General features: G+C 45.9%; 13 protein-coding genes across 13 annotated transcripts; 7 read left to right on the top strand and 6 right to left on the bottom strand.

Moving 5' to 3' along the window:
* Window positions 1–58: 58 nt before the first annotated feature.
* On the bottom strand, window positions 59–1,347 carry N7483_003714 (uncharacterized protein; the record flags this gene model as incomplete). Its single annotated transcript, XM_057087151.1, has 4 exons — window positions 1,121–1,347; window positions 669–1,037; window positions 492–609; window positions 59–431 (listed from the first exon to the last, which is right to left on the bottom strand). Coding segments are annotated over exons 1-4 (1,086 nt in total), but the record flags the coding sequence as incomplete, so codon positions are not given.
* Window positions 1,348–2,518: 1,171 nt separating this feature from the next.
* On the bottom strand, window positions 2,519–4,134 carry N7483_003713 (glycoside hydrolase family 43 protein; the record flags this gene model as incomplete). Its single annotated transcript, XM_057087150.1, has 2 exons — window positions 2,519–3,924; window positions 3,975–4,134. 2 exons carry the CDS (start codon window positions 4,132–4,134, stop codon window positions 2,519–2,521), a joined length of 1,566 nt encoding a protein of 521 aa, XP_056946979.1.
* A 1,152-nt stretch (window positions 4,135–5,286) lies between these two features.
* Window positions 5,287–5,613, top strand: N7483_003712 (uncharacterized protein; the record flags this gene model as incomplete). The annotated part of the gene is made up of 1 exon (XM_057087149.1): window positions 5,287–5,613. One exon carries the CDS (start codon window positions 5,287–5,289, stop codon window positions 5,611–5,613), a length of 327 nt encoding a protein of 108 aa, XP_056946978.1.
* Window positions 5,614–5,650: 37 nt separating this feature from the next.
* On the top strand, window positions 5,651–6,091 carry N7483_003711 (amino acid transporter; the record flags this gene model as incomplete). Its single annotated transcript, XM_057087148.1, has 1 exon — window positions 5,651–6,091. One exon carries the CDS (start codon window positions 5,651–5,653, stop codon window positions 6,089–6,091), a length of 441 nt encoding a protein of 146 aa, XP_056946977.1.
* Window positions 6,092–6,164: 73 nt separating this feature from the next.
* On the top strand, window positions 6,165–6,941 carry N7483_003710 (uncharacterized protein; the record flags this gene model as incomplete). The annotated part of the gene is made up of 2 exons (XM_057087147.1): window positions 6,165–6,786; window positions 6,823–6,941. The coding sequence occupies 2 exons, from the start codon at window positions 6,165–6,167 to the stop codon at window positions 6,939–6,941; spliced, it is 741 nt and encodes a 246-aa protein (XP_056946976.1).
* Window positions 6,942–8,611: 1,670 nt separating this feature from the next.
* Window positions 8,612–10,753, top strand: N7483_003709 (aromatic amino acid ammonia-lyase; the record flags this gene model as incomplete). Its single annotated transcript, XM_057087146.1, has 1 exon — window positions 8,612–10,753. One exon carries the CDS (start codon window positions 8,612–8,614, stop codon window positions 10,751–10,753), a length of 2,142 nt encoding a protein of 713 aa, XP_056946975.1.
* A 470-nt stretch (window positions 10,754–11,223) lies between these two features.
* Window positions 11,224–12,310, top strand: N7483_003708 (uncharacterized protein; the record flags this gene model as incomplete). The annotated part of the gene is made up of 2 exons (XM_057087145.1): window positions 11,224–11,415; window positions 11,492–12,310. The coding sequence occupies 2 exons, from the start codon at window positions 11,224–11,226 to the stop codon at window positions 12,308–12,310; spliced, it is 1,011 nt and encodes a 336-aa protein (XP_056946974.1).
* Window positions 12,311–12,939: 629 nt separating this feature from the next.
* On the top strand, window positions 12,940–13,365 carry N7483_003707 (uncharacterized protein; the record flags this gene model as incomplete). Its single annotated transcript, XM_057087144.1, has 1 exon — window positions 12,940–13,365. The coding sequence occupies one exon, from the start codon at window positions 12,940–12,942 to the stop codon at window positions 13,363–13,365; it is 426 nt and encodes a 141-aa protein (XP_056946973.1).
* A 263-nt stretch (window positions 13,366–13,628) lies between these two features.
* On the bottom strand, window positions 13,629–21,516 carry N7483_003706 (type I polyketide synthase; the record flags this gene model as incomplete). The annotated part of the gene is made up of 6 exons (XM_057087143.1): window positions 13,629–14,531; window positions 14,584–14,904; window positions 14,958–19,612; window positions 19,663–20,200; window positions 20,262–20,787; window positions 20,852–21,516. The coding sequence occupies 6 exons, from the start codon at window positions 21,514–21,516 to the stop codon at window positions 13,629–13,631; spliced, it is 7,608 nt and encodes a 2,535-aa protein (XP_056946972.1).
* Window positions 21,517–22,420: 904 nt separating this feature from the next.
* On the top strand, window positions 22,421–23,281 carry N7483_003705 (uncharacterized protein; the record flags this gene model as incomplete). The annotated part of the gene is made up of 3 exons (XM_057087142.1): window positions 22,421–22,462; window positions 22,518–22,536; window positions 22,596–23,281. 3 exons carry the CDS (start codon window positions 22,421–22,423, stop codon window positions 23,279–23,281), a joined length of 747 nt encoding a protein of 248 aa, XP_056946971.1.
* Window positions 23,282–23,407: 126 nt separating this feature from the next.
* Window positions 23,408–24,283, bottom strand: N7483_003704 (uncharacterized protein; the record flags this gene model as incomplete). Its single annotated transcript, XM_057087141.1, has 2 exons — window positions 23,408–23,839; window positions 24,149–24,283. 2 exons carry the CDS (start codon window positions 24,281–24,283, stop codon window positions 23,408–23,410), a joined length of 567 nt encoding a protein of 188 aa, XP_056946970.1.
* Window positions 24,284–24,852: 569 nt separating this feature from the next.
* N7483_003703 (p24 family protein) lies at window positions 24,853–25,794 on the bottom strand (the record flags this gene model as incomplete). Its single annotated transcript, XM_057087140.1, has 4 exons — window positions 24,853–24,870; window positions 24,931–25,118; window positions 25,232–25,439; window positions 25,597–25,794. 4 exons carry the CDS (start codon window positions 25,792–25,794, stop codon window positions 24,853–24,855), a joined length of 612 nt encoding a protein of 203 aa, XP_056946969.1.
* Window positions 25,795–26,421: 627 nt separating this feature from the next.
* On the bottom strand, window positions 26,422–26,820 carry N7483_003702 (uncharacterized protein; the record flags this gene model as incomplete). Its single annotated transcript, XM_057087139.1, has 1 exon — window positions 26,422–26,820. The coding sequence occupies one exon, from the start codon at window positions 26,818–26,820 to the stop codon at window positions 26,422–26,424; it is 399 nt and encodes a 132-aa protein (XP_056946968.1).
* Between the last annotated feature and the right edge of the window lie 1,049 nt (window positions 26,821–27,869).

Raw genomic sequence — 27,869 nt, 5'->3', positions numbered from 1 at the left:
CTAAGTATGCAAGCATTTCATTACTAGCATCAAGTATCTAAACACAAATTATAACAGACTCCCTTGAGCTTCCCGGGTCATGGATATCATCATGGCCATCACTTTGGCAATCATCAGTACTCGCATGGCCCTCGGAGACATTGATTATTCGCTTTCCATCAATGGACGAGTCCCGCTTTCTCCGACCTGTGGGCGTACTAGAGCTTACCACATAGCGCGAGCTAAGTTCGTGTGTATTCCTGCTTGTGGATGGTTGACCCTTCATTGAACGCAGCAAGGATCGAATGCATGGTATAGACGCCGTGATTATCACCAAGTATGTTTCAATAAATAACCAGCGGTCGTAGCTAACTGTTGCCTTCGTTGGGTCCATATCGTATGATGCGAGCACACGGGTTTGTACCGTCTTGATAATGGCGGCGATCATCGCGCTAATAAGAGCTCTTTGTCAGTGACGGTGAAAGGTAGTATTAATATAAAGGGGAACTTACAATATTCCAAGTCCCAGCAATGCGACGAGTCCTAATTTGACCCTTAACTTCAAGTTCAGTGTCCAAAATATGACGGTTGAGAAAACAGCGAGGTAAAGATCAGTTGCTGAATTAAAGGCTATACACAATTCGGAATTGTCAGAAAGATCAAAGGTGGAAACGGTGGGCATCACTCACCTCCTTGGAAATATCCATAGTAAGCCTGCACTAGAGTACTCCAGCACTTGGCTTTGTCGGAGTGCTCCCATATAGCCGATGCATGCCCTTGACACTGAACAAAAAGAATGATGATAAACATCGAATTGACTATCAACTGAAGACCAATCAATGTCCAAAAGACCAATCTATGCCATTGCCTTGAAACGAGTAGTCCAATGATGAAGACAATGAAAGACACCCGTCCCAAGGCCCCACCTGCAAGTCCAAATGTCTGTGTAAGATAGTCAAACATGATGACCTTTGACACACTTGCATCACTCAGGTTGTCCATATTTTGACCGAATCCATAATGAATCCCGATAGTTATCATGGCTGATCCGACTGTCGCTAAACACTGAGCGATCACAGAAGTCAATTGAGAATCATCAACACGAGAAGGACCAGAAAAAGCAAAAATGCAGTCCAATCACTGCTCAATTGGTGCTTCAACTTGTCAAGGAAATGATAAAAGAGAGAGGACTTGCTAACCAGGGCGAACCCCATCAGTAGATCATCCGGCCCGAATTTCCCAATTCTTAATTTTGCAATGATCCTCAAAATCACAATCACAAAGGCGGTAGCTGTCAAGCCCCAAACATCTCTAAGAAGTTGAGGTCCATCATCATGGTCGGCCGATCCTCTGCTCGCAACAGACATTCTGTAGATATCAGTTGCCTAGCGGCATCAACACGTGGTAAGGAGAATTCCAGTCATTAGGACAAGCAACTGGCCATGAACTCCTTGTCCTGAATTATATCCTGTGCATCATATCAATTGTTATCAAGAGGAAGAAAACTGAGTCCTCTGCGTCGGAGATCTCCATTGTTGACTTATATCGATGGATGCCAGTTGACCAGTGATGTGCCAAGCCGGAGAGGATAAGGTCATCGGAGGTCTCCGTAGTGAGTCCTGAGGCACACGACAGTGATAAGAGGGAACAAGGAGGTGCTGGAAGATCGCAGGGTGTTCGTGAACCTTGATGCGGATCAATGCGGGTGGAAAGGGGCTGTGATAATAACGGAGATGGTGATTGGCGCCCGGGATCGATTTCGATATCAGGATCTCAGATATACGTGAAGTAAGCAGTGAGAATACTACAACCTCCGAGTTGAATGAGTATTCGATGTACCTCGAACTTGAAGGTGGCAGTACACATGTGAAACTGCAAATGCCAGGACTTCCAAGGTTTCAGTTTGAAGATCATCACTGGCATGATCATGATGATGCCAGTGAACCGTAGTATATATTAGTATCATCTTCGACATGCGGACACAATAATTTGGCCAACAACTTCAATCAATGAGACTCGGAGTTTACCCGATTTCTCAAATTTGGTCAGGTCAGTATTTTCAGCTGTTTTTAATTTCAGGGAGCAGATCAAAATGCTCAGCCTAAAAACTTGAGCGTGTGTTTCGAGTAATGTTCAGTGCGAACCAAATGTTTGCTTTTTCCGGGGGTTATTATACATAATTTGGAGAATTTTGACACCAGCGGGGATAGCTCAGTTGGGAGAGCGCCAGACTGAAGTCAACTTCAATCATATAATCTGGAGGTCGTGTGTTCAATCCACACTCACCGCATTTCTTTTTTTCTTTTCTAATTTTCTTTTTTCCTTCTCCCCCCTCCTTTCCCTTTTCTCTCTTCTCAGAACACCCTGTGATCTATTATTCCCTCCCCCTATTCAATTGAAATACGAACGCTTTGAATGTCATACATATTGAACCTCGGTTCCTCCTGTGTCGGAATATGCGCCTACGTTATAACATCCTCCGCGATTAATGATTGGAATTAAATTAACACACAAATTACATGCATCTGAGACTTCCAGTTCAAATGTCAATTACAAAATCGCTGAAAGTGACCTCCATATCTGGTTCCGAGCTCATTGCAAAGACACCTATCACTGATCCCGTGAAATCAAAGCCTGAGATGTCTCTGCTATCAACTGAGCCAACCATAACCCACTTATCCTTATTCGAAGTGCGATATGAGAATTCGTATAACTCTTCTGTATACCGCATCCTGAAATACACCGAGTTGCCTAATGTCTCAAGGACAAATTTTGTTGACTGGTCAATACTTTCAACCTTGTTATGAACTCGAAAGCAGATTGATGAGCTATGAGACTCGGAATGCACATCCAAAAATCGATTTTCGTCCTTGTAAAGAGTGAGGCCGGCGCTGAATTGTTGACGTTTGAGCTGATCGTCCAATTGAATGTGAACTTCCGCGGTGCCCTGCAGTTTTCGTTGTCGTAACCCCAGGAATGCCGGTGCCTCGATTAAGCTAGATAGATCTGCCGGATTGGCAACCAAAACGAGCTTGAGGCCGTCGTTACTGCTTCTGTATTGTTTTCTTGGTCCGTTTCTGATTTCCAGAAATGCGTCTTTGGGAAGCAAGGAAGGGACATCTTTCAGACCCGAGTCTGGAATGCTGGACTCCGGAATTTCGATCTCTGGCGTGATCGGAGCCAAAACTGGCCAGTCATTTGCAGTTGGCCAGCTCACTTTGGTCAGCAATAATTCTCTTCCCATTGGACAGCGTCCATCCTTCTCTCGCACACCTAGCACAGTTGCCCACCACTCTCCTTGCGCATCCTGGAAAATATCGGGGTGGCCAGTTTGCTGAAAATGTGATGTCGTTTCAGCTGATGGCAGAATAGGATTGATCTCAGCGGACTCATAAGGCCCCCATACATTCTGAGATCTTGCTGCAGAGACGAGATGGTGTTCAAAGGGTCCTCCTTCGGCAATGACCAGATAATACAGCCGACCCCTCTTATAGAGTCGTGGCCCCTCGGCGTCAACTCGAATAAAGCCCTCCCAAATGGTCTTTAGCTCTGATAACTTTTGACCGGTTACGACATCTATCTCGAATTGGTCGATGGTGGTGGAAGGCTGTACAGAGTAATCGATGACTCGGGAACCTTGAATATATGCGCGACCATCATCATCAAAGAACAAATTAGGATCGATACCATGGAAGTCAAAAAATATGGGATCACTCCATGAGTTGGACCAGATGTCTGAGGTCTGAATGATAAAGTTTCGAAATTGAACCTCTCCATTCACCCAACGAGTGTTCGTGCAAGTGATATAGAACACATCTTTATGGTGTCGTATAGTTGGAGCCCATAGACCGCCAGTGGCCACAAGAGTATGACCATCTCTATTGATCACTAACTTGGCAGCGGACTGAGCCAGGTCAAGTTGTTCGCGTCTGTTGATGGCATTTCCTATTCGAGTGATGAGAAGAGTCACCACCAAGCATGTCAGATGAACTTACCTAAATGCGACCAAGTGACCAGATATTTTGACACGTAGATCGGTATGCCAGGAAAGAAATGGAAGGACGAAGTGACTGCAAAATACAGACCACCAACCGCGCAGGCAGAGGGATCGGGAGAAAATCCCGAGATGATGGGATTGCTGATCAACTGAGGCATCGTGAAAACGCAGAAGTAGTTGAGACTATCACTATGGTGTTCACTTTCTCTATACTCACACTGGATTAATCATAGTGAATAGACGGGCTCAGGCTTTATATCATATCTCTAATTTGGTGGAACCAAAAACCCCCACTCTGGCTAGGACATCTCTATGTAACCGTATGAATATCCTGAATAACTTCCAAGGTCCTCGAATAAAATTTACCATATCGCCGCAAATGCAATTAGATGCATTTATCCGAGCAGGAAGTGATATCATCAACGACATCTGGACTGTAAGGTCATCGTCATCTCATGTTTGCACAACTTCACAGCTACCACGGGTAAAACCATCAACGAGCTAGTAGTTCCAATCAAACATCAACGTAAGGATTGAAACGAATGCGGGGAACAGCTTTCTTCCCATTTTGGACACTTTCCGAGAATTCTTATCCGATTTGCTATCTGACAGTCTAGACCCAGAACTGGCTACTCTAAATCCTAGAGCTAGATTCCCAATGTGATTGGGATCGAATCGTCTTTCAAATTCTCCATAGAAACCAGTGGCAGACAGAAGAGTGGGAAACCAGAGCTTGGGCTAGCCTAGAAAAGACCATTAATGAACCAATTTAAGCTATTAAGGCGAGAATTAAAACTATTTATCAGAATCACATAATTCAATTACCCTTTTGAGACATTTGCCGAGTGTCTAAGGATCTTTTTGTTCTATATACTAGTTTTGACCCAAAGATGAGACTGGTTCCCCTCAAACACAGAACTGGATTATCCCAGATCAAACCCCATCCAAACCTTATAGCTGTAGTTTTTGTCCAATACATATCTCCCGAGGTAAGTTGCAAGTCGGTTAATAACTGCCTTCAGCATCTTGTTCAGCCCTACCCTGCGAACAACAGATAACAGCTCTCCTTCCAATTGACATTGATAGAGTCTAATCTTGCAGTTTCAATGACCCCGGGCTTTTTCCTATTGTAGATCACAGAAACTAATATAAGGAGTAATGTTTCAATGTTTGCTCCAGTCTTCCTGTTCATAAAATTCCCTCACTTGGGCACATTGATACTGTGTCTCTTCTGTTATTTTCAATCAAAAACATATCAAAGCCACCTTGAAGACAATCAGTTCTACAAAGGATAAAGCCCACATATCACCATGATAGACAAAGAGCAGCCAGTTATTGAACGTCTGGATGATCTTCAGCTACAAGCCCAGGGGCATGAAGCTGTTATGCCCCGGCAATTTACGCTATGGTCACTGATTGCTTTTGCTATCGCTGTCTCAAGTGCCTGGTTAGCGGTTTCAAGTCTTCTAACAACTCACTTGACTTTTGCAGGACCTGTGGGAGCAACTTGGGTTCCTCTTGTGTCAGGTGTGGCTTCTATGATCATTGCTGCAGGTTTGGCGGAACTAGCCTCCGCATATCCTTCATCTAGTGGACAGTATCAGTACGTGTCACGCCACGATCCTTATCATAGCTAGTGAGTCTTCAAGCTAATTTTACTGCTGTTATTCATTTATGATCGCAGGTGAAAAGTACCGACAGGCAGCCGCATTTACAGTTGCATGGCTCAATGTCTTAGCTTGGCTATTTGGAAGTTGCTCTTCAGTCATTTATCCTGCCCAGCTCACCATGCAATTAGCACAAGTGTATAATCCGAGTTATACGCCCGAGCGGTGGCAAATCTGGCTACTATATGTAGCTTTGCTTCTTATCGGTATGGTTGTCGTCATTTATGGTCACGCCTTTATCGCCAGAGTCGAAATCATGCTATGCTGCAGCTCCTTATTGGCTGCCAGTAAGACTAAGGCGAGTGCATGGTCAGTCTTCGCAAAATGGGAAAACACTTCCGGCTGGCCCAACGGGTTTAGCTTCATGTTAGATGTTGGTCAAGGCATGGGCATGTATGAGACACTAATTCCTTCCTATCTCGGTCGTCAATACTTACATGGGGAATAGCTACACCTGTATTGATTCGGCAACTCATATTTCCGAAGAAATCCATGAACCTGGGAAACATGTTCCTCGAGCTATGGTTCTCTCCACCGGAATTGCCATTATTTGCAACGTTGCGTTCACGCTCGCAGCATTGTTCAGTACTTCATCGATTGCCGACGTTTCAGCCTCCTCATTCCCGATTTATGAAATTGGCAGAGAAGCTATTGGATCCGATGGCGCAGTCTTATTTCTCCTGATATGGCTCACTTTTACATTCTATAGCACCATCCCAGGGGTTCTACTCACCACTGGCAGACTTGTATGGGCCTTCTCAAGAGATAACGGTCTACCTTGGTCATCTTACTTCAACCGTATCAGTGAGAGATACAAGGTTCCGGTCCAGGCTCACCTTATCAGCTGTGTCTTTTGCATTCTCTATGGCCTGATCTATATCGGAAGTACGGCCGGGTTTAACGCCATTTTATCCACAACCATCGTCTTCGCTCTCCTATCGTATTCAGTACCACAGGCGCTTCTTCTGATATCAGGTCGGAGCCTCCTTCCGGAACGACACTTCAAGCTCAGAAAGTCCATCGGTACATTTGTCAATTTGTTCTCAGTGGTCTGGACCCTAGCATACTGCATCTTGCTTGCCTTTCCATTATCTTTACCCACCTCACCCATGTCAATGAGCTACGTCTCTGTCGTTCTTGTTGGTATGCTGTGCTTCATTTTTTTTCTTTGGTTTGTAGGTAAAAAGCGCAGAACTTTCAAGGGGCCTATTATTCGAATGGATATTCTTCAAGGGGTCAACAGGGCAATAGTGGATTCAGACAACTTGAAAGCGGATATCAACCTTGGAAAGGATTAAATGCATAGACAGAGGCAGTTAATGTGGCGACATGCTGTATATGATATCATGCCTAAGGTGTCAAATGACTTTCAGTGCCTTAGGCTATCTCAACTACCAGGGACAGTCCAATACTTATACTGAACCTAATTCTGTGGCGTTGACTATGTAGCACTTTGTGGCTTAAGATTATCATTCAAGATCAAAAACTGGAATTTCTGAGACATTCCTTTTGTCCAGATGGTTCTTCGTTGAGTAATAATAACTTTGGAAGCCAATATCTTCTTTCCGTAGACCTCAAGTGCTGGTAAATGGGCAGGGTATCCTGGCGCTACCAGGCATGTTTAATAGTAATGTTAGGACCAAGATTTACAGAAATTCATGACCCTCTCTGTACTTTTTGTTCTGTACACTGGTATGCAATGAGATCCCAGGGATCCAAAATTCAGGCGTATTTTTCATCCAAATATGGCAAGAGAAGAATACTCAAGTTCTATCCTTGGATCGCTCATGTGCAGTCGATTAGCGATGATCTCGCTGCAGTTGACCACAAATGTCGAATAGACTTCCAGTTGTCAGGGAACTTGCATGTCAGGATTCAACATTTGAATGGAAGACCATCCCTTTTAGTACTGTCTATCCAGCATTTGAAATTATGAGCCCAAGACCTATGGCAACCTGGAGATTCGATACATCACACGAGATTCAAGTTGCCTTGCATGTCCACTAGGTACTGAGTGACTCGGCAAATGATTCCACCTCAATGTTCCAATTCGAAATGGAAGGAGGAGTCTATCGGCATTTAAAGAGAGATCCCTCTTTATAAATGGCTGATTTACTCCGTAAACCTGTCATATACCCCGATTGCTGTCATGATACTCCATTTCGATGCCTTCATAAGACCATGGAGATTTCAGACTGCATTTGTGTAACAGCCAACATTTGAAATAGCGGTGAATGCAATGAATGTGATTACCATGCAGATTGATCAATCCACGAGACCCAAGTCGATTTTACCTATCATATTCCCAAGTAATGCATGGAATCCGATAGTCCGTGCCAATCTCAAGTCAACAGGTTTGCATGCTGGGTGACCCAACTGAAACCGATTGCAAGTTGAGCCTGTTACATAAATGTGGGTTTGTGCATATCATATCATTGGTTATAACCCCGCCAACGATAAAAACCACGCGTGGGTCTTGTCCTTGTGGATCCAAGATCTGAGGGGTCCAGAGCTTTTGATGTATTGACAACGTAGCGAGGACTCCGACGGGTAATGACGGGGTGTACGGAGGGGATGTAGCGGTATCAGAATGTAAATAGTACCTAGGTACCTATGGGAATTCTTTTTTTTTGTTTTTCTTTTCTCTCAAGTGCTCTCTGTAATTTCAACTTGACAGTGATTTTCATCCTTTCCAACCTTGGAAGGTTTAACTTTTCGATCTCACCGGTGTGACTGAAAGTACTGAAAACCAAATTCCAACCCCCTTGAAACCTTGAAACTTATTTATCATTCATTTCATTCATATAATTTGTCGAATTGGCTTTATCAACGTGGACCAAGGGGAAATATAAGGTTTATATTTCCGAGGAAACCAAAATTTTGAACATTTGAAACTTGAAAGAACATTTAGGTGAACCCAAAGTTCCAAAGGATTCCCGAGGTCTTTCCTCCTTCTTCTCCTCACACCATGACTGGGCCAAAGATGTCGCCTCATGCAGGCGCAACGTTACGATTATGGAAACAACTGCAAGAAATAAAAGACAAGAAACAAATTGTTCTTGACGGGAACAACCTTGACATTTCTTCCATTGTTGCTGTAGCCCGTCATGGCGTCAAACCCACTATCAGCACCGACGAACATATTGCAAAGCAGCTAGAACTCAGTGTGAAGACTCTCTCGGAGTACCTTTCCCATAAATATGTGGTCTACGGTGTGAACACGGGCTTCGGAGGAAGTGCCGACACAAGAACAAGCGACGTCCTTGACTTACAGGTTCATCTGCTACAACATACTCAGAGCGCAATTATCACCGATGCGGATAAGGATCCGGCAAGTAATTCCGAGCGAGAGCCTTCGCATGTTATGCCTCCTGCCTGGGTTCGCGGTGCAATTGTCGCTCGCGCTAACCAGAACCTCCGAGGTCATAGTGCAGTGAGATTATGTGTGCTTCAAAGCCTCCTTGATTTACTGCACAATGATATTACCCCCATGGTACCACTTCGGGGAACCATTTCAGCATCTGGAGATCTCATGCCCATGTCTTATATTGCTGGTGCCGTCTCTGGAAACCCCGATGTCTTTGTTCAGGTCGGAAAGGGCAAGGAGGCCAGAGTTATACCCGCTTCTAAGGCCTTGAAAGAGAGTGGTCTATCGCCGTCTGGACTTGGACCCAAAGAGGCGCTTGGTCTGATTAATGGTACTGCTCCATCCGTTGCGGTCGCAAGTTTGGTCTTGTATGATGCCCAGCAGCTCGTGCTTCTTTCCCAGATGCTGACTGCATTTGCGTCTGAGTGCATGGGAGGAAATGTGGAATGGGCGCTGCCCTTCATTCATGACGCACGGCCTCACACAGGTCAAATCGAGGCTGCGAGCAATATTCGTCGATTTTTGAATGGGTCTAAATTTGTGGATGGACTCGAGTCAAGAAAGAGAACTGGAGAGGGACTTTGGCAAGATCGATACTCTACGCGAACTGCTCCACAGTGGATTGGACCATACCTTGAGGATCTCCTTCTTGCACAGCATCAGCTTGAAGTTGAGCTCAACTCAACATCGGATAATCCTCTCATTAATTCTTCAGAATCAGGTAGCGGCGAGGTCTACTCCGGCGGAAACTTCCAGGCAGTCGTGGTTACTTCGGCCATGGATAAGACTCGCCTAGCGCTTCAAATGATCGGTCGCATGCTCTGGTCTCAAGTGAGCGAGATTATTGGTCCGAATACGAATAACGGTCTCGAGGCCAATCTCAACCCCAGTGACCATGAGAACTATACTATGAAGGGTATCGATGTCAACATGTCCGCATACATGTCCGAGTTGGCAGCCTTGGCTCATCCTGTCTCTTCCCATGTCATGTCTGCCGAGATGCACAACCAAGGTATCAACTCGCTCGCTCTAATTTCTGCTCGACGTACCATGGAAGCCGCAGACCTGGTGGCACATATGAGTGCTTGTCACATCTATGTTTCATGTCAGGCTGTTGAAATGCGTGCCAACCACATCAGATTCCTCTCAGCAATTGAAGGCCAGTTGAAGGATGTAACATCAAATGGTGCATTCCGTGACCTAGGCCTAAAGGATTCGCAGGTTGAGACACTCGCTAACCTGCTATATCCCATTATTGAATCCACCTGGTACCACTGGAATGCCAATACCTGGAAAGACCGCATCCCGCTAGTTGTCGATGTGGTAGTTGCCCCAGTCACCGATTACCTGGCTACCAGTGAACATAATTGCTTAATGTCGGCTCTCATCGCATTTAAGAAACACTTCCAGAGCATTGTACAGAGTACAGCGGGTGAAATGTTTTATCCAAGTCCCACTATTACTCCAACTGAGGTTGTCTCCCAGCTTGGTGATGGATCTGCGCAGCTATACACCTGGGTGCGCTCGAATCTCAACATACCTTTGCACTGCGGTCTGAAGGATGATCCATTGTACAACGCCCGAGAAGGTCTTTCGACAGCAGACAAGAAGACTATCGGTAGCCGAGTCAGCAGTATTTATGAGAGCTTGTTCAAGGGTGGAATGATGGATATGATTCTTAAAGGGCTGGATACTGGTCGTGTCTCTCCCCAGGTCTGTGTTTCGTGTTTTGCGCAGAAATAATGTTTTTACTAGGATTTTCGTTTATTAAAATTTCGGGAATGTGTATTTTGTTAACTAGTTTAGACAAAACCATCATTTCTCTCTACTTTAGACTGATTGACGCGTACACGATCCATCAAGTGTTTTTAGCCCCCGGGGGCCATGATCTATGTAATATTACCAAAATGTAAATTATTACAAAGAAGTCATATCTGACCAATTATAAATCAAATTTTGACGGCAGAAGATCCAATTAAAGAAGGCGGTGCTATAATTCTATGTAACATACATGTTTTGCAGGAATGAGGAGTCGTGACTCGTGAGGGGCCAAATCACCTGTTGAATCTCTAGTGTCAAGGTGCGCATCTTAAACCCCTGATGATATTTTGGATTTTCAAATGTTGAACTCTTTGAGGTCTCTTAAATACTAACATTTAAATCAAGATTGAAAAAAAAATCCAAAATTCATCGTTTTTCCTGACCCGGGCATTATGGCTTTCGCATCCATCTGCAACCTGTGGTCACAATGGTTTCCCCCAACAGCAGGTTTCACAGAAAAAGATGTCCCTTCACAAAGAGGCCGAGTGTTTATTGTCACGGGTGGTAATGCCGGAGTTGGCTTCGAGCTGTGCAAGATTTTATACGGGACTGGTGCCACTATATATATGGCATCGAGATCAAAGGTAAGCTTGGCCTCTCCAAGCCATTCTGACCCATGCACTATGCACTGACCTCGGGACTAATCTACGTTGCTTATAGGAGAAAGCCGAAGCTGCAATCCGGGCAATCATTGAAAATTCAGAGCCTTCGCCTTCTTCCGGTCAGATCAAATTTCTCCAATACGATCTGAATGACCTAAAATCAGTCAAGGCGGCAGCAGCAACATTCGCACAACAGGAATCCAAGCTCGATATTCTGTGGAACAATGCAGGGACCGGCGCTAACCTCGTGCCTGTTGGCGCAAAGACAAAACAAGGATTCGAGGCCATGATCGGAATGCACTGCATTGCACCACTTTTATTCTCTGAGCTCTTACTTCCTCAGCTCAGAGCTGCCGTCGCATCGGGGACTCCGGGCTCAACTCGCGTGATCTGGACATCTAGCTTCTTAGCGGAGGGTGGAACACCAAAAAATGGACTTGAGTTCGAGCATCTTGAGAACGGGACGACCGATCGAACGCGTAACTATGCTGTGTCTAAGTCTGGTAACTGGTTTTTGGGCCGTGAGTATGCTGAGCGACACGGAAGTGAGGGAATAGTCAGTGTTGCGCAGAACCCGGGGAATCTCAGATCGGGCGCTTATGATGGTACACCGAGTTTTCTTATGCTCTTTGTGAAACCTGTATTGCAGGACGTCAAGCTTGGGGCTTATACCGGGATTTTTGCTGGGTTGTCGTCGGATATTTCTTTGGAGAATAATGGCGCATATGTTATCCCTTGGGGTCGTATTAGACCAGATGAGGATTGTCCTCGCAAGGATATTATCAATGCTTTAACTGCTGAAGAGAAGGGTGGACTGGGCTATGGTAAGAAATTCTGGGACTGGTGTGAAGAGCAATGGAAACCGTTCTGCGAATAGATGCGATCTGTTTGCGCTGAGATAGCTAGGCGTTTCACTCAACATCGTGTACAAAAGATATTTCTTTTCATCTGAGATGCGCTATCAAAGTTGGATGGAATCCCATATACTCCACCTAGGTACGTACCACTAGTAATCGATGCTCCGACCCGCTCGCTTGGAGCAACTCCATAAATTCGAGGAACCAAGTCTTTTGCAAATTCAAAAGAGAGCGTCCATCCGCGTGGCCCTGAGAGCTGCCAAAACAAAAATCTAGTGGATTTTTGGCGATCACTTCCTCTCCAGGGCTGAATTCGATGTGCTATTTCCAGGGTTCATAGCCGCGGCTATAACACCCAAATCGAGCGAAATCGAATTGATGTTACATCATAATAATGGCCTCTTTCTAACTTTTTTTTTTTTAGGAAAGTTGAAGATGAAGTGAAGTGTGGAGTATAATCAGGAGATCTGAGGAAGAGTTCAAAAGCCGTAAAGCGAGTGATGTGCCCTGACTCTTCTTCTACTGCCTATCCCATCCTCTCTGTTGAACCCGGCAACTTGCAACTTGCAAAATACCATCCATCATGTTCTCCCTACGTACCATCGTTCTAGCAGCATTCAGCCTCATACTCACTGGAAATTGTTCCGCAATGAAAGTTCCTGGAAGCCTACTTTTGAACAGTGTCGCAGAGTCGATTGCACTGCCCATGTATACATGGTCTGCAAACGGTACCCACCAAGCAAAGGGCTATACAACCAAGCAAGCCGATGTTACCGACGTGCAAGGCCTGTATGAGGACTGTGAAAACATTAACCTGAACCGAAAACTGGCCACCAACTTCCGAAGTGACGTCCTCGGTCCTGGGGTTATTGGTTTCTTCTACAAGTGTGAGAAGATCAGCGATGATACCAACTTGTACTGGTTCACGATTAGCTCTGGGGAGAAGACGCAGATTGATCAGCTCTGTGATCCTAATCAGACGTACCCTATCGTCTATGATCAGCAGCACAATACATGGTTCATCGATGAGCCTTTTGATTGTACCCAGCGTACTTCGCCTTCGATTTCAGTCTGATGTGATATAGAAAGGTGAGATCATTGTGTCCCTGTATACTCATAATCTCATAACTATCTATAAACTAACCCCTTTCCCACAGGGATTCTATCAGTGATTATACTGAGCAGGAAGGGTGAGGAAAAAATGAGCCTGAACTCTTGTACTCTGGAGCCCATTGTGTGTTCTAGAAGCAGATACAATAATAACCAAAGAAATACATGATATACTTCAACTCGAAGAGAGGAAAATAATGAGACAGAGAAAGAATACCCCAACTCCTTCTAACCCTGGCTAGCTCGCGCTTCAGGAGCATCAAGCCCCCAATCCGTCTTCAATTTCGGGGTAAGAATTCCCGACTTTCTCAATATGTGCCCAGCAAGGTCCAGCAAAGATTCACCAGAAAGAATCTCCAAAACCTGCATATTTGCTTCCAACTCACGCGTAATCCAGTTTCGAATCTCAATAGCCACCAAAGAGTCCAGTCCATAAACGGAAATTGATACAGCAGGATCCACTTCTTCGATTGGGCGCATGAGAATACTAGAAATCTTGTGTGCCAACGCAGAAACAACGATAGCCTCAGCAGATTCGCGGGTTTGACATTGTCGAATTGCCGCTGCAGGGGATGTCTGGTCATTTGCTGCCGCCAAATCAGCTGTACCAGCACCTGCAAGTGTAGATAGACGAAGAAGATGCGAAAGCTTAGTGTCTGATACCCAAAAAGGTTGCTCAGATGCTGGTGTTGTCTTGACTCCGTCAAAACCTACGATACAATGTCCCTCGCAAGTTGCTTGCATCTCTTTTCTCATTGCGGCAGCGACAAGACCCCGGATATCTGTTGCGTCGACGGACTCGGTACCCAGCTGGGCCGCTATTTCCTCACGCTTGGAGTCATCGGAGAGGTAGCCGACACCGCGGACGATTGGGAGATCGATTGTTGTGCAAGGCACACCTGAGACCTGGGAGTATGTTGCTAATGCGGACATAAATGTACCACTAGCGGCATACGGTGACTGTCCCAGGTTTCCAACAAAGCTAGCTGCAGATGAGAGGGTGACGAAGAAGTCCAGACTTGACTTGATCTCGGGCTTCTGGAGAGTTTTCTGCAGGTTCCAGATTCCGTGAATTCTGGGCTTCATGACCGCCTCAAAGTCCTCATGGCTGAGCTTTTCGAATAAAGTGTCCTGAAGTCATCGTTAGTAATGCTCATTTGATGCTAATGTATTATTGACTTACTCGAAGAACCATGGCTCCATAGACAACACCCCGAACAGGGGGAAGCTTTTTCAACAACGGGACCATATTTTGTTCCACATGCTGTGGGCTGGAAATATCGCAGCGACAAACTTCGACAGTGATACCCTGGCATTTCAGGTCGTCAATAGTTGTTCGAGCTAGGTCAGTTGAGGCGCCGCTCCTAGAAACCATAACGATATGCTTGGCTCCTTTCTGCGGCATCCAGCTGGCAATGTCGAGACCGATACCGCTGGTACCACCAACTACAATATATGTGCCATCAGCGCGAAGAAGCTTTTCTTCATTCCTTGCAGGATGAACCTTCATTAAGTTAGTATAATTTCCAAAAAAAGCAGCCAGTAGGTTTTGCATACCTTAACCATAGCATCATTAGTCATCTCAACGACCATCTTTCCAATGACTTGACCACCCTGCAAAGCACGGAATCCATTCTCAACCTGAGAGATAGGCAGAGTAGTAATTGGCCAGCGTAAATCGGCCCTTGTCCTCGCAAAGGTGTAGAATGCCTCGCGCATCAAGCGTCTTGTCAGCTTCGGTCGCTTCTCTCTCACGATACCCAAGTCAACTGATGAGAAAGACAAATTTTTGTTGAAGTGAGCCATCTCCAACCGGGAATTCTGAGTGATGTCTCTCTTTCCAAGCTCAATGAAACGACCAAATGGAGCAACGCATTCGAATGTAGCTTGCAGGGCATCTCCACTGAGTGAATTGAGGGCAACGTCCACGCCTTCTCCATTAGTGGCAGCGAGAATACCCGCAGCGAAAGAAGTGTCACGACTAAAGAAGATTTGCTCTTCCTTTAGACCGTGTGTTTCCATCAAGAATTTCTTCTTCTCGACACTTCCGACAGTCGCATATATTTTGGCACCAATATTCTGGGCAATGATGATAGCGGCTTGTCCAACTCCGCCAGCAGCTGCGTGAATAAGAACACTTTCATCCTCAGCCAAACGGCCTAGCTCGACAAGCGAGTAGTACGCAGTACAGAAAACAGCGGGGATTGATGATGCGACTTGCCATGACATATCGGAAGGGATAACCCATGCGCAGGAAGCTGGACATCGGGTAAAGGTTGAAAGCGATCCAGGCGACATCGCACTTACACGGTCTCCCACGCTGAAATCCATTACCGCTGATCCTACTTTTGAGACAACTCCACTGCACTCCTGGCCAAGCTTGTCACCACGAAGCTGGCCCATGGCCATAAGTACGTCGCGGAAGTTCAAACCAGTGCATTGGACCCGGATCTCGATGTGATCTGCAGGGAGTGGTGCATCGCGGGAGTCATCGTCGGTAAAATGCAGCTCATCCAGCACGCGACCCTGACCAGCAGATAATCGCAGTGCACGATCTTGTTTGAATAGTTGCATCTGAGGGGGCGCGCTTGAAGTTTCCAGTTGAACACTGAGGTTGAGTTCGTGATTATCAAGGAGTCGAGGAAGACAAACGTTGCCATTGCGAACAACAAATTCCATGTCGCCTTGGTTAAGCTGAGTCTTGTGACAGAATATACCATCAAAGACATTGAGTATGTGACCAACAGCCTCGGCATCGGGCATACTCTCCTTCTCTCCCAAATCGAGGGTTGCAAACTGTACACCAGTCTCCGACCGGACCGTACGAGCCAGTCCGATGGCCATGTTGGAACCCAAAGACTGCGGATCAGATTTGGTGTGACGAACAATCCAAAACAGGCCCCTCGCGCGACTGACAAGGCTCTGAAACTCTTTGAACTGCTTCGGTGTAAGGTGAGACAGGATTGAACGGTCCATACCACCCAGGAAAATACACCATTTATCAGCAACGTCTGCTGAGTTAAGATCGGATGCTGTTGTTGGAACAACTCCGGTAATGTCTCTCAGTCCAGCTTCGAGACTCAACGAAGACACACATCCAAGAGACTCGTTGCTGATAAGAACGATGTCACCGGGATTAGTGGGCCCAGTTGTTGGCGGAGTTGCTGTTGATATAATCACACAACCAGTCTGGTAGGAAGCACCTGGATATCCTTCAACACAGATATCAACACCAGAAAAGTCATTTGCTTTCATGACCTTAGACCACCCGTCCTGAGTTAGGAGAGGGCCATCTTGACGAAGCTCTTCGCTTGCTAACCACCACCCGGGCAGGAGAGCGAATGGGAAATGTGTGGCTGTGGATTTTGTTTCTTCAATCAACAGAATTTTGCCACCAGGTTTCATGAGAGTTCGAATGTTTGCCATTGTCTCATTGATGTCAGGAGTCGCATGGAGAACATTACATGCGACTACCAAGTCATATGTACCAGCTTGGAAGCCTTGGTTCAGAGGGTCGGTCGAAACATCTAGAGTCTGATAAGTCGTGAGATGGTTCCAGCCTTCAAACTTAGCTTGAGCCTTCTCAAAGAATCCAGGTGAAATATCTGTGTAAGTGTAGTGGCCGAATCTAGGCGTGGAGCCTGGGACGTTTCCACCCAGCATTTCTAAGATTGGCAAAGTGGCACCTCCAGTTCCAGCACCAATTTCAAGAATGTTCAGATCTGGGTTCTGGTGAGCCATCTTATCAATGCAGACGGATGCATTGGCGTATGATTCACGCAGGCCATCCAGGTCCTGGTAATAATTCCCAAGCATGTCATCTTCCAACATTAGAGTAAGCGCATCTTGGGTGCCTCGAAGGATTTCAGGAAGACGCTCTCCAACGAAGCAGTTCAGTTTCCCTGCGCCGTTTGCATTTCTTGTCGTTTCAATGATCTTTGACGACATTTTGTCAACAGGGGAGGTTTGACACGTCTTTTGAGCCCATCGATAGAACTTTTGATGGTGACTCGAGAATGACGAAAATTCATTTTCAGGAACTGATTTGATCATCCGTCGAAGCCAGTGCACTGCAAGTTTTTCTAAGTGATGCATCCGCTCTCCACCCTTTCCATCGTCAACCTGAGCACGAGGGAGCTGTCTGTAAGTATCCTCAGAAAGGAACTCAAAGCACGGCTCCCAGTGAAGCTTGTAGCACATTGAAGCGGGTGCATTGTCTTTATGACCCTTGATATCGTTCGAGATAGGTGCCAAAGTAAGCCCATCGATGTCGAGAACGATGTCAGACAGATTGTCAGGGCGAGTAGCAATAATGCGATTATGTTCCGCAATACTGGCAGACTCAACACCTGAGCGAGAACCGAATAGCTGGAGTGGAGCCCCAGCACTAAGCTTGTAGTCTAGAGACAAACTAACTCGGTCAAGGTGAGATGGTACATAGGTCTGTCTCTGGCCGGGTTGACCAAATCCTCGCAGAATCCACATCATTTGACAACATAGATCAAGAGTGGCTGGATGAGCAATGAAACCCATTTCATACTCATTGGGCATTGAGGCCTTCGTGTCCGGTACACAAATTGAAGCGATTGCTCTCATGGTTGAGTCAACAGGAACTCGAATGTTCGATAGACCTCGGAATAGAGGACCGTAGTTGACCATGCCGTTGAGGATATTTTCATAGAGTACATCGGAGTCAATCGGGTTTTGACAAGCCTTCTGCATTGCTTTGATAGTTTCCGCAAGGTTTGCTTCAACGAGAGTCTTTTGACGGGAACCATCAACAGGATTCGTTTCCTTGGTTTCCTCAACCATGACAAAGCCGTTGCAGTGCTGATCCCAACCCCTTCCTTCTGTCCAGGAAAATACTTTGAACTCGTGCCAGCCGAGCATTGCTTTTCCAGGGGTCTCAGACCTGGACGGACGCAGACTAAACATTGTCTCAACGGGTGTGTTGTCAGGAATAGTGAGAGCGCGAGTGATGGATATGTCGCGAAGCTGAATATTTCCGGGCACAATGTGATGTAGCTGTGCCTGCTGAGATATTGCCTCCATTGCCATTGCCAGGAATCCGGTCATGGGGTACACATTGCTATCGTGAACTCGGTGTTGACGGATCCACGGATGATCGTCTGCACGAAGAATATTCCTCCATCGGGGCTCAAGGTCCACATTTTCTATACAAAGTGAGCCCAATAGCTCGCTTCGTGGGAACTGACGATGTAATAAATTATTTCCGAGTCGTGAGCTGAACCAATACCTTTCTGTATGGTTCCATGGATATGTTGGGAGGTTGCTCAGGACTTGCGGCGTGATGGAAGATTTGGTCGGAAAGTTGATGGCCTGAAAATTCACATTCAACCCGAGGTTGAACAAGGTGCCCGCAAGCTGCTGAGCGGCGTTGATTGCGTCTAACTTTCTGTTCAAAGTGTGTGCAAAATTCATTGGTCGACCCGGTGCGTGTGCTTTGACAATGTCTTTAACGGGGTTTCCAAGCGCTGGGTGCGGTCCGACTTCGACCAGGGTATCAATTTTGCCATTTGGCGAATCCGTTGCCAGAAGGCTTTGCATGCCCTTCACGAACTCGACGCGAGAAACCAAGTTCTCTACCCAATATGACGCACCCAGAGTACTTCCTGCGACCAGCTTGCCGTGCACGGTCGAGTGGAATGGAATGACAGATGAGCGAGGTGCGATCTTTCCTAGCAAGGCACGGTACTGTTGTGACACTTTTTGCATGTGGTGGGAGTGATAAGCAACTTCAACATGCAGCAAGCGAGTGAAAATTCCTTCTTTGTCGAGGGCTTTCTCAAGATCAGTGATGACATCTCTATCACCAGATAGGGTAATACTCGAGTCACTGTTAACACAGGCGATTACTGCTCTTTGTCCGCGCATCGCGTCCAGAATTTGCTGAATATCTCCCGCATTGGCTCCAACAGCTAGCATGGCTCCGTTGACGCTCTTATCCTTGGCTACCATATCAGCTGCAACACCTCGGCAATACGCAATTCGAACACATTCCTCGAGCGTCAGAATCTCAGCGGCATACGCAGCAGCAATTTCACCACTGGAGTGACCAACGACTGATGCAGGTTTAATGCCCCACGATGACATCAAATCCACGAGAGCCAGTTGAATTGCAGTGCAGGCCGGTTGGCTCATGTATGCTGCGGAAATTGAGCTTGCCTTCGGATCTTCCAATTGAATTTCATCTGTACAGAGTTAGAGAGATTGCATATGAGATGGAGGTGTGAAGTCTCACCGATGATGGAGAACTTTGCTCCGAGAGTTTTCAAGCACGCGTCAACATCTCGCATTGTTTTGCTGAAAACTGGATACCTGTCCAGTAATTCTTTGCCCATGCCATGCCACTGCGCACCCTGACCAGTGAAGACAAACCCAATCGTCGGCTGACCAGTGGACCGAGTTGGTTCTTTCACAGCCGCTAGGAAATCGATGAGCTCGGTATGCACAGCCGCAGGAACAGCCATTCTCCATTGGAGATGAGATCGACGCTGGCCCAGTGTATATGCCAGATTGTCCATCAGGGTGTCTGAAAACACTGGAGGATGCCGATGCAGATATGAGATAATATCATCGCCCATCCTCGCGGCTGCTTGTTTATCGGCACCAGAAACGACGTAGAGTCTCCGGGCAAAAAGATCCTCATTCTCAACTCCTTGACCTCCGTACGTAGGGCCACGCTCCAGAACAACGTGGGCGTTGGTCCCGCCAAATCCGAAGTTGTTCACGCTTGCGTAAGTCTTTCCTCGGGGCCAAGGTACGAGCTTCTTGGGTACCTATACACAATTGTTAACACATACTCTCAGTCATTATTCTTTGTCAAATCCGACTTCTTACCTTCATGTTCCACTTATCCATAGGAATTTCCTCATTTGGCTTATCATAATTACAATTCGGGAGCACAAAGCCACGCTCCAACATGAGTGTAGTCTTGATGACTGACACAACTCCACTTGATCCTTCCAAATGACCAATATTGGATTTGAGTGATCCGATAAACAAGGGATCCTTGGGTGTTCGTCCTTTGCCAAAGACTGCGTGCAATGCTCTGGCCTCCAATGGATCTCCAACCTTCGTACCGGTTCCGTGAGCTTCAACATAACCGGTCATGGCGGGGTCGATTCGTGCGGTTTTGTAAACTTCGCGCATCAATTTTTCCTGGGCCTCGCTGTTGGGCAATGTGATACCTCTTGTACGACCATCTTGATTTATACCACTGCTAACGATCACAGATCGAATAGCATCACCGGCAGCTTCGGCGTCTGCGACAGACTTTAATATAATACATCCAGCACCCTCCCCGCGTCCAAACCCAGTCGCTCTGTGGTCAAATGCATACGTTTTTCCGGTGTCGGCCAGCAGTCTGTTCCAGAAAGTGATTAATACTCATTCAGAAATTCAAACTATTCTACACTTTGGTCACATACCGAGATCGAGTCATGGAAATGAATCCTTGAGGCATTAAATTCAAGTGGCAGCCCCAGACAATAGCCATAGAGCATTCGCCATTTCGAATACTCTGACTAGCCAAATGCAGTGCCGACAAACTTGAAGAACATGCCGTGTCGACCGTGATGCTAGGGCCATGAAGATCAAAATAGTAGGAGACTCGGTTTGACTGAAGAGCGCTCGCCATTCCTGTCGCAGAGTACATTGGAACATTTTCAGCATCCAAACCATTGTTGATATCGTAATCTGGGTGAGACGCGCCCGCAAATACACCGACATTTGTTCCGGCGATGGAACTGCTCGAGATACCAGCATTTTCGAGAGCTTCATATACACATTCGAGCATAATGCGCTGTTGCGGGTCGAGAGCGCGGGCTTCCTGCAGAGTGATATTGAAGAATGGGGCATCAAATAATCCAGCATCCTCGGTCAAGAAATGAGCGCCTTGGTTGTTGAATGAGCCGGGTCGATCTGGACTTGGATGGTAGAATGATTCGGCGTTAAAGCGACTCTTTGGTACTTCGGACCAGGTACTCTTCCTTCTCGAACACATATCCCATAGATCATCGGCTGTCGACACTTGTCCTGGCAAACGACAAGACATGCCGATAATGGCCATCTTCTTTGGAACATCGCCCACCATTTTTCCTCCTCTTTGCGCTTGTTATCTGGTACAGGCGATCCCGACCCAGATGGTGCTTGAAGACGCATTATTGCAGTATCGAATTGCGAATGGCTGTAGAAATCGAATCATATATTGAGAACTGAAATGACCGTCAAAGTTGGCGATTGGCGAATACCGAGCGAAAAAATGACACTACTATCGTGAATAGAGTATGGGGAAAAGATATAAGACAAGGTATGTTCACGAAAAATCCATGAAAAAAGGATGGTTTTCTTTTGCCATGTGCGTCTAGGTGATATTATGTGATTCAAAAAAGGCAGAGGGCATGGCCATGGAGCTGGATGTTGCCCTTGCGTTGCCACCAGCTCCAGGGCTATGCGACTGCAGATCTTCTTCTAATAGTGACCTCCATACCGGAGACTTCTCGATGAATAGGGCAGGGATAGGTAAGTTTCAACGCTCATGCCTTCTGTCCTTGATGACGCACATATAGAGCTTGTTTACAGTATGACTTTCGCTTCCCTGCAGGAGTTCTCAGATGTCTCCTTCAAATGTTATTCCTGACTCGGAATTCACATGGAACGCCACTTCTCCGTATATCTTGCAGATCTATGTTTGATAATATCATCACACTGGGTTGTATGTTGACGGATGCCCGCTATAGTATCGGATCCCGCAGCCCTTGCTAACGTGAGGGTGCACGGTACATTCCAACACAGGGGCGCATTTTACTTTCCCTTTTCTCCGACCCTGGCAAGGGACAAGGGATTAATTAGCATTATCTCTTCTGCGTAAGCTTTTCTTACGCATAAGATTGTCAATAGCACATCGATTTTGCATCTTTCCTTTTCTCCAACTGCACACGAGGTCGCCTATCAATATACGCATTTATCAATATACGCATCTATTAGTAACCGCCATCATGAAATTTCTCTGTTTACCTGGAGGGTACTCCAATTCAAAGGTATGTATTTGATTTCCCTTATTTGAGAACTCATAAACTAACAAAATCATTTTAGGCGCTTCAAACACAGCTCGGTAAGCTGTTACCACCCGATATCAATTTCCAAACTAGTAGTAACCTCGAGTTGATCCAGGCCCGTTTTGTGATGCACTCAGATCCAGCAATCAAGATGTCAACTTCTTATTCACTCAGGGAACATCGCCAGTGAACCCTCCACCTGAATTCCAAGGCTTTTTCGGACCACCTCCAAACTATACATTTACCGTTGTCGACTTTCCAGAACTCGTCAAATTCAACATGAGAGATTTCCCAAGATGCGACACTCCGGAAGAAACGATTAAATATGCAGTTAAGAAAGCTGGGAATCCCACATTTTCTGCTGTTAGGGCCGCTATGAGTCGGTTGATTGATATGCTGGATGATAACCCAGACATTGAGGGCGTCATCGGATATTCCGAGGGTGCCGAAGTTGCAGCAACGCTCATCCTCGAAGAAGAAAGACAAAGGAAGGAATTTGGACGGATTTCCAGGATTAAATGTGCTATCTTTATCTGTGGCTGGCCTGCAAAGGACCCTGTCACTGGTAGACCTGTTCTTTCAGACGACTTCGATACTGAGCCCATCACTATTCCTACCTGCCATGTTGTAGGAGCCGCGGATCCATTCATTCATGGATCGATGGCACTGTATAATACATGCGATCCAGATACTGCTGATTTATTTGATCATGGAGGTGGTCATGTTATTCCTCGAAACAAGCAGACTTTGCGTGATCTCTCTGAAGTCGTCCATGATATGATTGTTTCAGTGGCCAGTTGAGGATATCATTTTTCGCTTTTTGTTCATACACGTGAGCTTCACATCTGTTTCGTGACTTTCAAGCTATTTTCATTTCTCATGTGTTGTTTAAATATACTCAAATATTCAATACCAAAAATTCCACATTTACCGTGACTCTAACAATGGTCTCCTTTCCCCATCTTCCTGATCTTCTTCCATTACATCTTGATTTGTCTCTTGTACCTGCATCTGCCCCAGACCAAATAAACTAGCAAATGAAACGAATGGCTCCACATCCATCCGAGTCAATCTACGCCACAAAGGTGCATCAGATTCATCCAAGCGCTCATACTCCGTCTGTTTCATACGCCGACGAATGCGCTTCGCCGACCAAATAATCAATGAAACAAGACCAAGCAAGGCCAATGTACTCAATATAGCAACCGTAGTTGAGAGGGCAGTCAACGTGCTGACATTACAACCGAGTGGCCGCGCTCGGAGCTCCCACCTCTCTTTCGATCCAAGGGGACAGATCTGATCCGATCCGATAGGCGCTAGTATGGGCACCCGTGCAGCATTAGGGACGCAGGTTGATGACTGTTTTTTTGAGTTAGCGATTTGGTACAATCTGACGTGTCCAACAAGGTATGGGAGCTTCGAAACACCATTCCGTGGGTTGGTATGCAAGGGAAGATAGGGGCGCACGAAACAAGATTAGAGTTGGGAATGCAGTGGCGTCGAGAAATGAAACAAGAAGGTCTGCTCTGTTGTGATTTCAGGAAGATATCACTTAAGAACAGAACTAGAGGGGACCCTTGAGAGACTTGGAGACCATCCTCGCAGGGAAATCAATAGTGGGTGATATTATGGATCTGCGCTCCAGTAAATAGAGGTCCAGGTACTTACTATTGCACACCAGCTGCAGGCTATATCCCCTGATAAGCACTCAGAGCAGGATTGACGTCGCCAACATGCGTGAAATATGGGGTCTTGGATATCCAAGGCACTAGTATTATGATTGAGAGGGTCGTGGAAAGACATATCTGATTGGATACTCGGACTCTCGAGATTCATGTAAGGTACAAAAGAGTGAATGAGAGGAGAATTTAGCAGATTTGAGTTCTCCTTACATGCAGGAGAGGGGGGTTACTGTAATACATCAAAAGTACCAGTGAAAGGGGAGGTTGGGACTGCGGGGTCATATAGTGCTCCGATACTAATAGACATCACACCATATTTTGTACTCACATTTAGACATGATCATGATCATGGTCTTATCAGGTCAATTTGAAACCACTAAAAACGGTTAGTCGCATGAATTTCGGGTTTGGGTTTCGTGCTGCAATGCATACGTCTTCCATGGAAGATTATGACCGCTACAAATCTCGTCATATCCAAGACATCTTTGGTGGTACAGGTGTATTAAACTATCATGTTTGCATGACCTCGTCATGGGTGAAAAATAGAAATTATGCAGTAACATTGAGAGTCGCCCAAAAATGCAGTTATCCATCTACAGGAAACTTGAACGATAATCGCCCACAGCATCATATTGTCATGTCATATTGTTTTGTAGAATCGAGGAATTGGAAACAGGAGGAAGGGGAAGTTTAGACAACGCGCTTGACCTATACCCAAGAATTGATTAGTATTGCTCGTTAGAATAATGAGGAATGGCCAGGACTTACCTCGAAGAAACGCTTCAACCACCACACTTGGAAAACACCCTCACCAATAACCACAGCCAGCTGGAAGATACTCCACCACTTGACACGACCGTTGGTGCTCTCAGCAGTGTTCCGGTGCACACGCTCACGCATAACAATATACCCCTGTTCATCCCTAACCTGTGCGACAGCCTCAGACAACCGACGGACTAGAATTTCAGATCATTAGCCAAGCTCTCCTAACTCGTTCGATGTACCCCCCTCATGTCCCCTCATGTCCCCTTGAGGGACAGAGAGAGAATTATTGATGATTCGGTCTTACCCTCGTTCTCCAATGGATCCTGTGTCATCTCCGACTCCGGCACGTAGACAATACCGTGAACGTTGAACGAAACTTCCTTCGAGTTGGATGTCCATCCTTCGTTGCTGAAGCAGTAGGTGTACTTTCCGTCGCCTTGTGCGGTGAACGAGTAGTCTTCGTTGGAGATGGCTTGCTTGTAGTACATGCGGTTTCTCAGGGGATCCTCGACCTAGAATTCCATCGCAGATTAGTATTTGATTATTTCTTTTATGCAGAGCGAACAGCAAATCGCTCTTTGATTCCAATCCCGCTGGTCTTGTGTTCACCCGAGCTGGACTAGGCTATCCCGCAAGACCCAGGGGTAATGAATTATGTAGTCGACGTACCCAGAAGTCAATCTCGAGGTTACCGCTGCCACCGAACTCGCGGTCGCCAACTTGGAAGGTCACGGTCATCAAGTCATCGCGGTGTAAGGACTCGTGGAAGCATTCCCGGGAGTGAGACTTGAGCTGGATGGTGTGTGCGGTCGCAGCGGAGAACCAGCCCAGCGCGGTAACTAGGAGAGTAGCGGCTGAGAAGCGCATTTTGAAAGAATGATCGGATTCCCGATGAACTTGTTTGTGGCGGATATAAGGGGAGGGGGATTTGAGGAGAGCCGGTCATCAATTGGCAATTGCGGCGTTGAACGCGAAAGGTGTCAATTGGAGACGCTCGGACCACCTTGGTAAACACCTAAGATCATAGTTGCCAGTGTGCACATACAATGACACAACCTTGGAAATATACTAGAAAGAGTAAATTAAATTCAGTTCGATACTCAGCTTGTTTAACTGCTGATTTGGGATTTCCTCCTTCTATAATCTTGAAATCAGCCTTGTGCAATCAACAGTACTAGTACTGCTGTCCCTGAGTCCTACCACTGGCTACTAGTGACTATAAATACTACTAAATATTTGAAGTGCATCTATCCTCCGAGTCCTTAAAATTTCATAAAGATCATCGATCATTCTGATAGGCATGAAACTTGAAACTGATAATTAAAATTGGAAATAACTTGAAGCACCTCATAACTTGAACATTCGAGACTCTAGTCGATACTCTTTGTATATAAATCAAAGAACTCGCCTGATGCTACCTGCCCCGTGCTACTAGTAGTACTGCTCCCCGCCAAATAAATCATGATGCAACTTCAACCTGAGTTCAACTTGGACCTAAGCAAAATACCCCAAAGAATCAATCCCAACTCTAGCATGATTAAACGAAGACCTTTCTCCAAGAAACAGGTCAAATCGAGACCAAGGAGCCGCCAAACCACGCTTCAGATTCTCACCCCAGCGCACCAAGAGCTCATCAGCGGACTTCTTCCACTGCCAAGTCTCATAAAAAGGACCCTGGACTTCAATCGAGAGGATAGGTTGGTCGGTTATCTTGAAGCTTCGTCCACCTATAGATGTCAGACTCAGCCAGACTTCACCGTTCTCGATACATTGTCGAGCATGTTGGAGGAGTTCCATGTCGGATTTTCCGACGTCGCGGACCCATATAAATTGGATGTGTACCCAGAATGTAGTACCTGATGTACCTTGACCTGAGATACTGAAATCACTCATTTTGAGAAGTTTTACAGGATTTTTTTGTCACGGTGCTTTGTGTTTTGATTGAAAACTGGGGGTTCGAGACTGTTGTCTGGAGTTTGATCTGGATGGTGAGTACTACTAATATGAGCTCTGCCTGACGGGTAGTTTAAGCCTTTTATACACAGGCCTGGACTCGAGGCTAATATAGGCATTCTTTATCTCATTGTCTTATGGATTGCATATATGCAGTTTGGAGTTCTTTGAGGCTATTCCTACAAGTTTATTGAGGAACTGAGCCCAGATGACATGTATGCTTTGTTGGGTGCGCCGGTCTCTTTGATGAGCCCCTTGTCTCAGGCTGGGTCTTTCCGAACTTGAAGGGCTTTTACATCAATGTCATGAGAATGTAATATGTTCTTTGTTGGTGACACATTGTTTCGACCCAAGCTTAAAATAATTTGGAGACATTCAAATCTTTGGACTTCAATGTGTAGCTGCAAGTTGGAATCAATTTCAGTCTATGCATGACTATATAGATCAATAAAAATAGAAATAAGCTACAAAAAGAACTCAAACATCTGAAGCTGGCGTGTGTCAAGCCGCATTTTGAACATTGAAGGTATAGAGCATAAAACTCTGAAAGTGTAATATAAGACATTGAAAGAGAGTAGTGTTGACTATGTATTAAAATGTTGGAACGATGGGACATGAAAGTAGGCGTATTTGATAGCAAATATACAAGATACCAAGAAGAGAAACCGTCCATAGGACTGGTATGGAAAGAAAGAGGAAAAATGAGGTAAAAAACACAGGGTGGTATCAATCCGAGAGAACGTTAAAAGGAACTTGAATCACAGATCTGAGTGGAGGAAATAATGTGGGGTAATTGAAAGAGTGTGCGAGGTTGAGTTGTGGATAGAGGGTAATGAAACGCTGAAGTATCAATAAAACGCGAGCATGCGGAATATCACTGGAGAGATACTGATGGGAATTTTCGAGTATAAGGATCAAAGTATAAGAAAGGGGGCATGATTTTGAATCAGTCTGACGGGAGTTAAGGATATGAAATCAAAGGAAGTGAA

The sequence above is a fragment of the Penicillium malachiteum genome (assembly GCF_028827825.1).
Source record: "Penicillium malachiteum strain IBT 17515 chromosome Unknown utg000002l:1.0-8849297.0:1.0-8852440.0, whole genome shotgun sequence".
NCBI lineage: Eukaryota > Fungi > Ascomycota > Eurotiomycetes > Eurotiales > Aspergillaceae > Penicillium > Penicillium malachiteum.
This window is presented reverse-complemented; position numbering and strand designations above follow the sequence as displayed.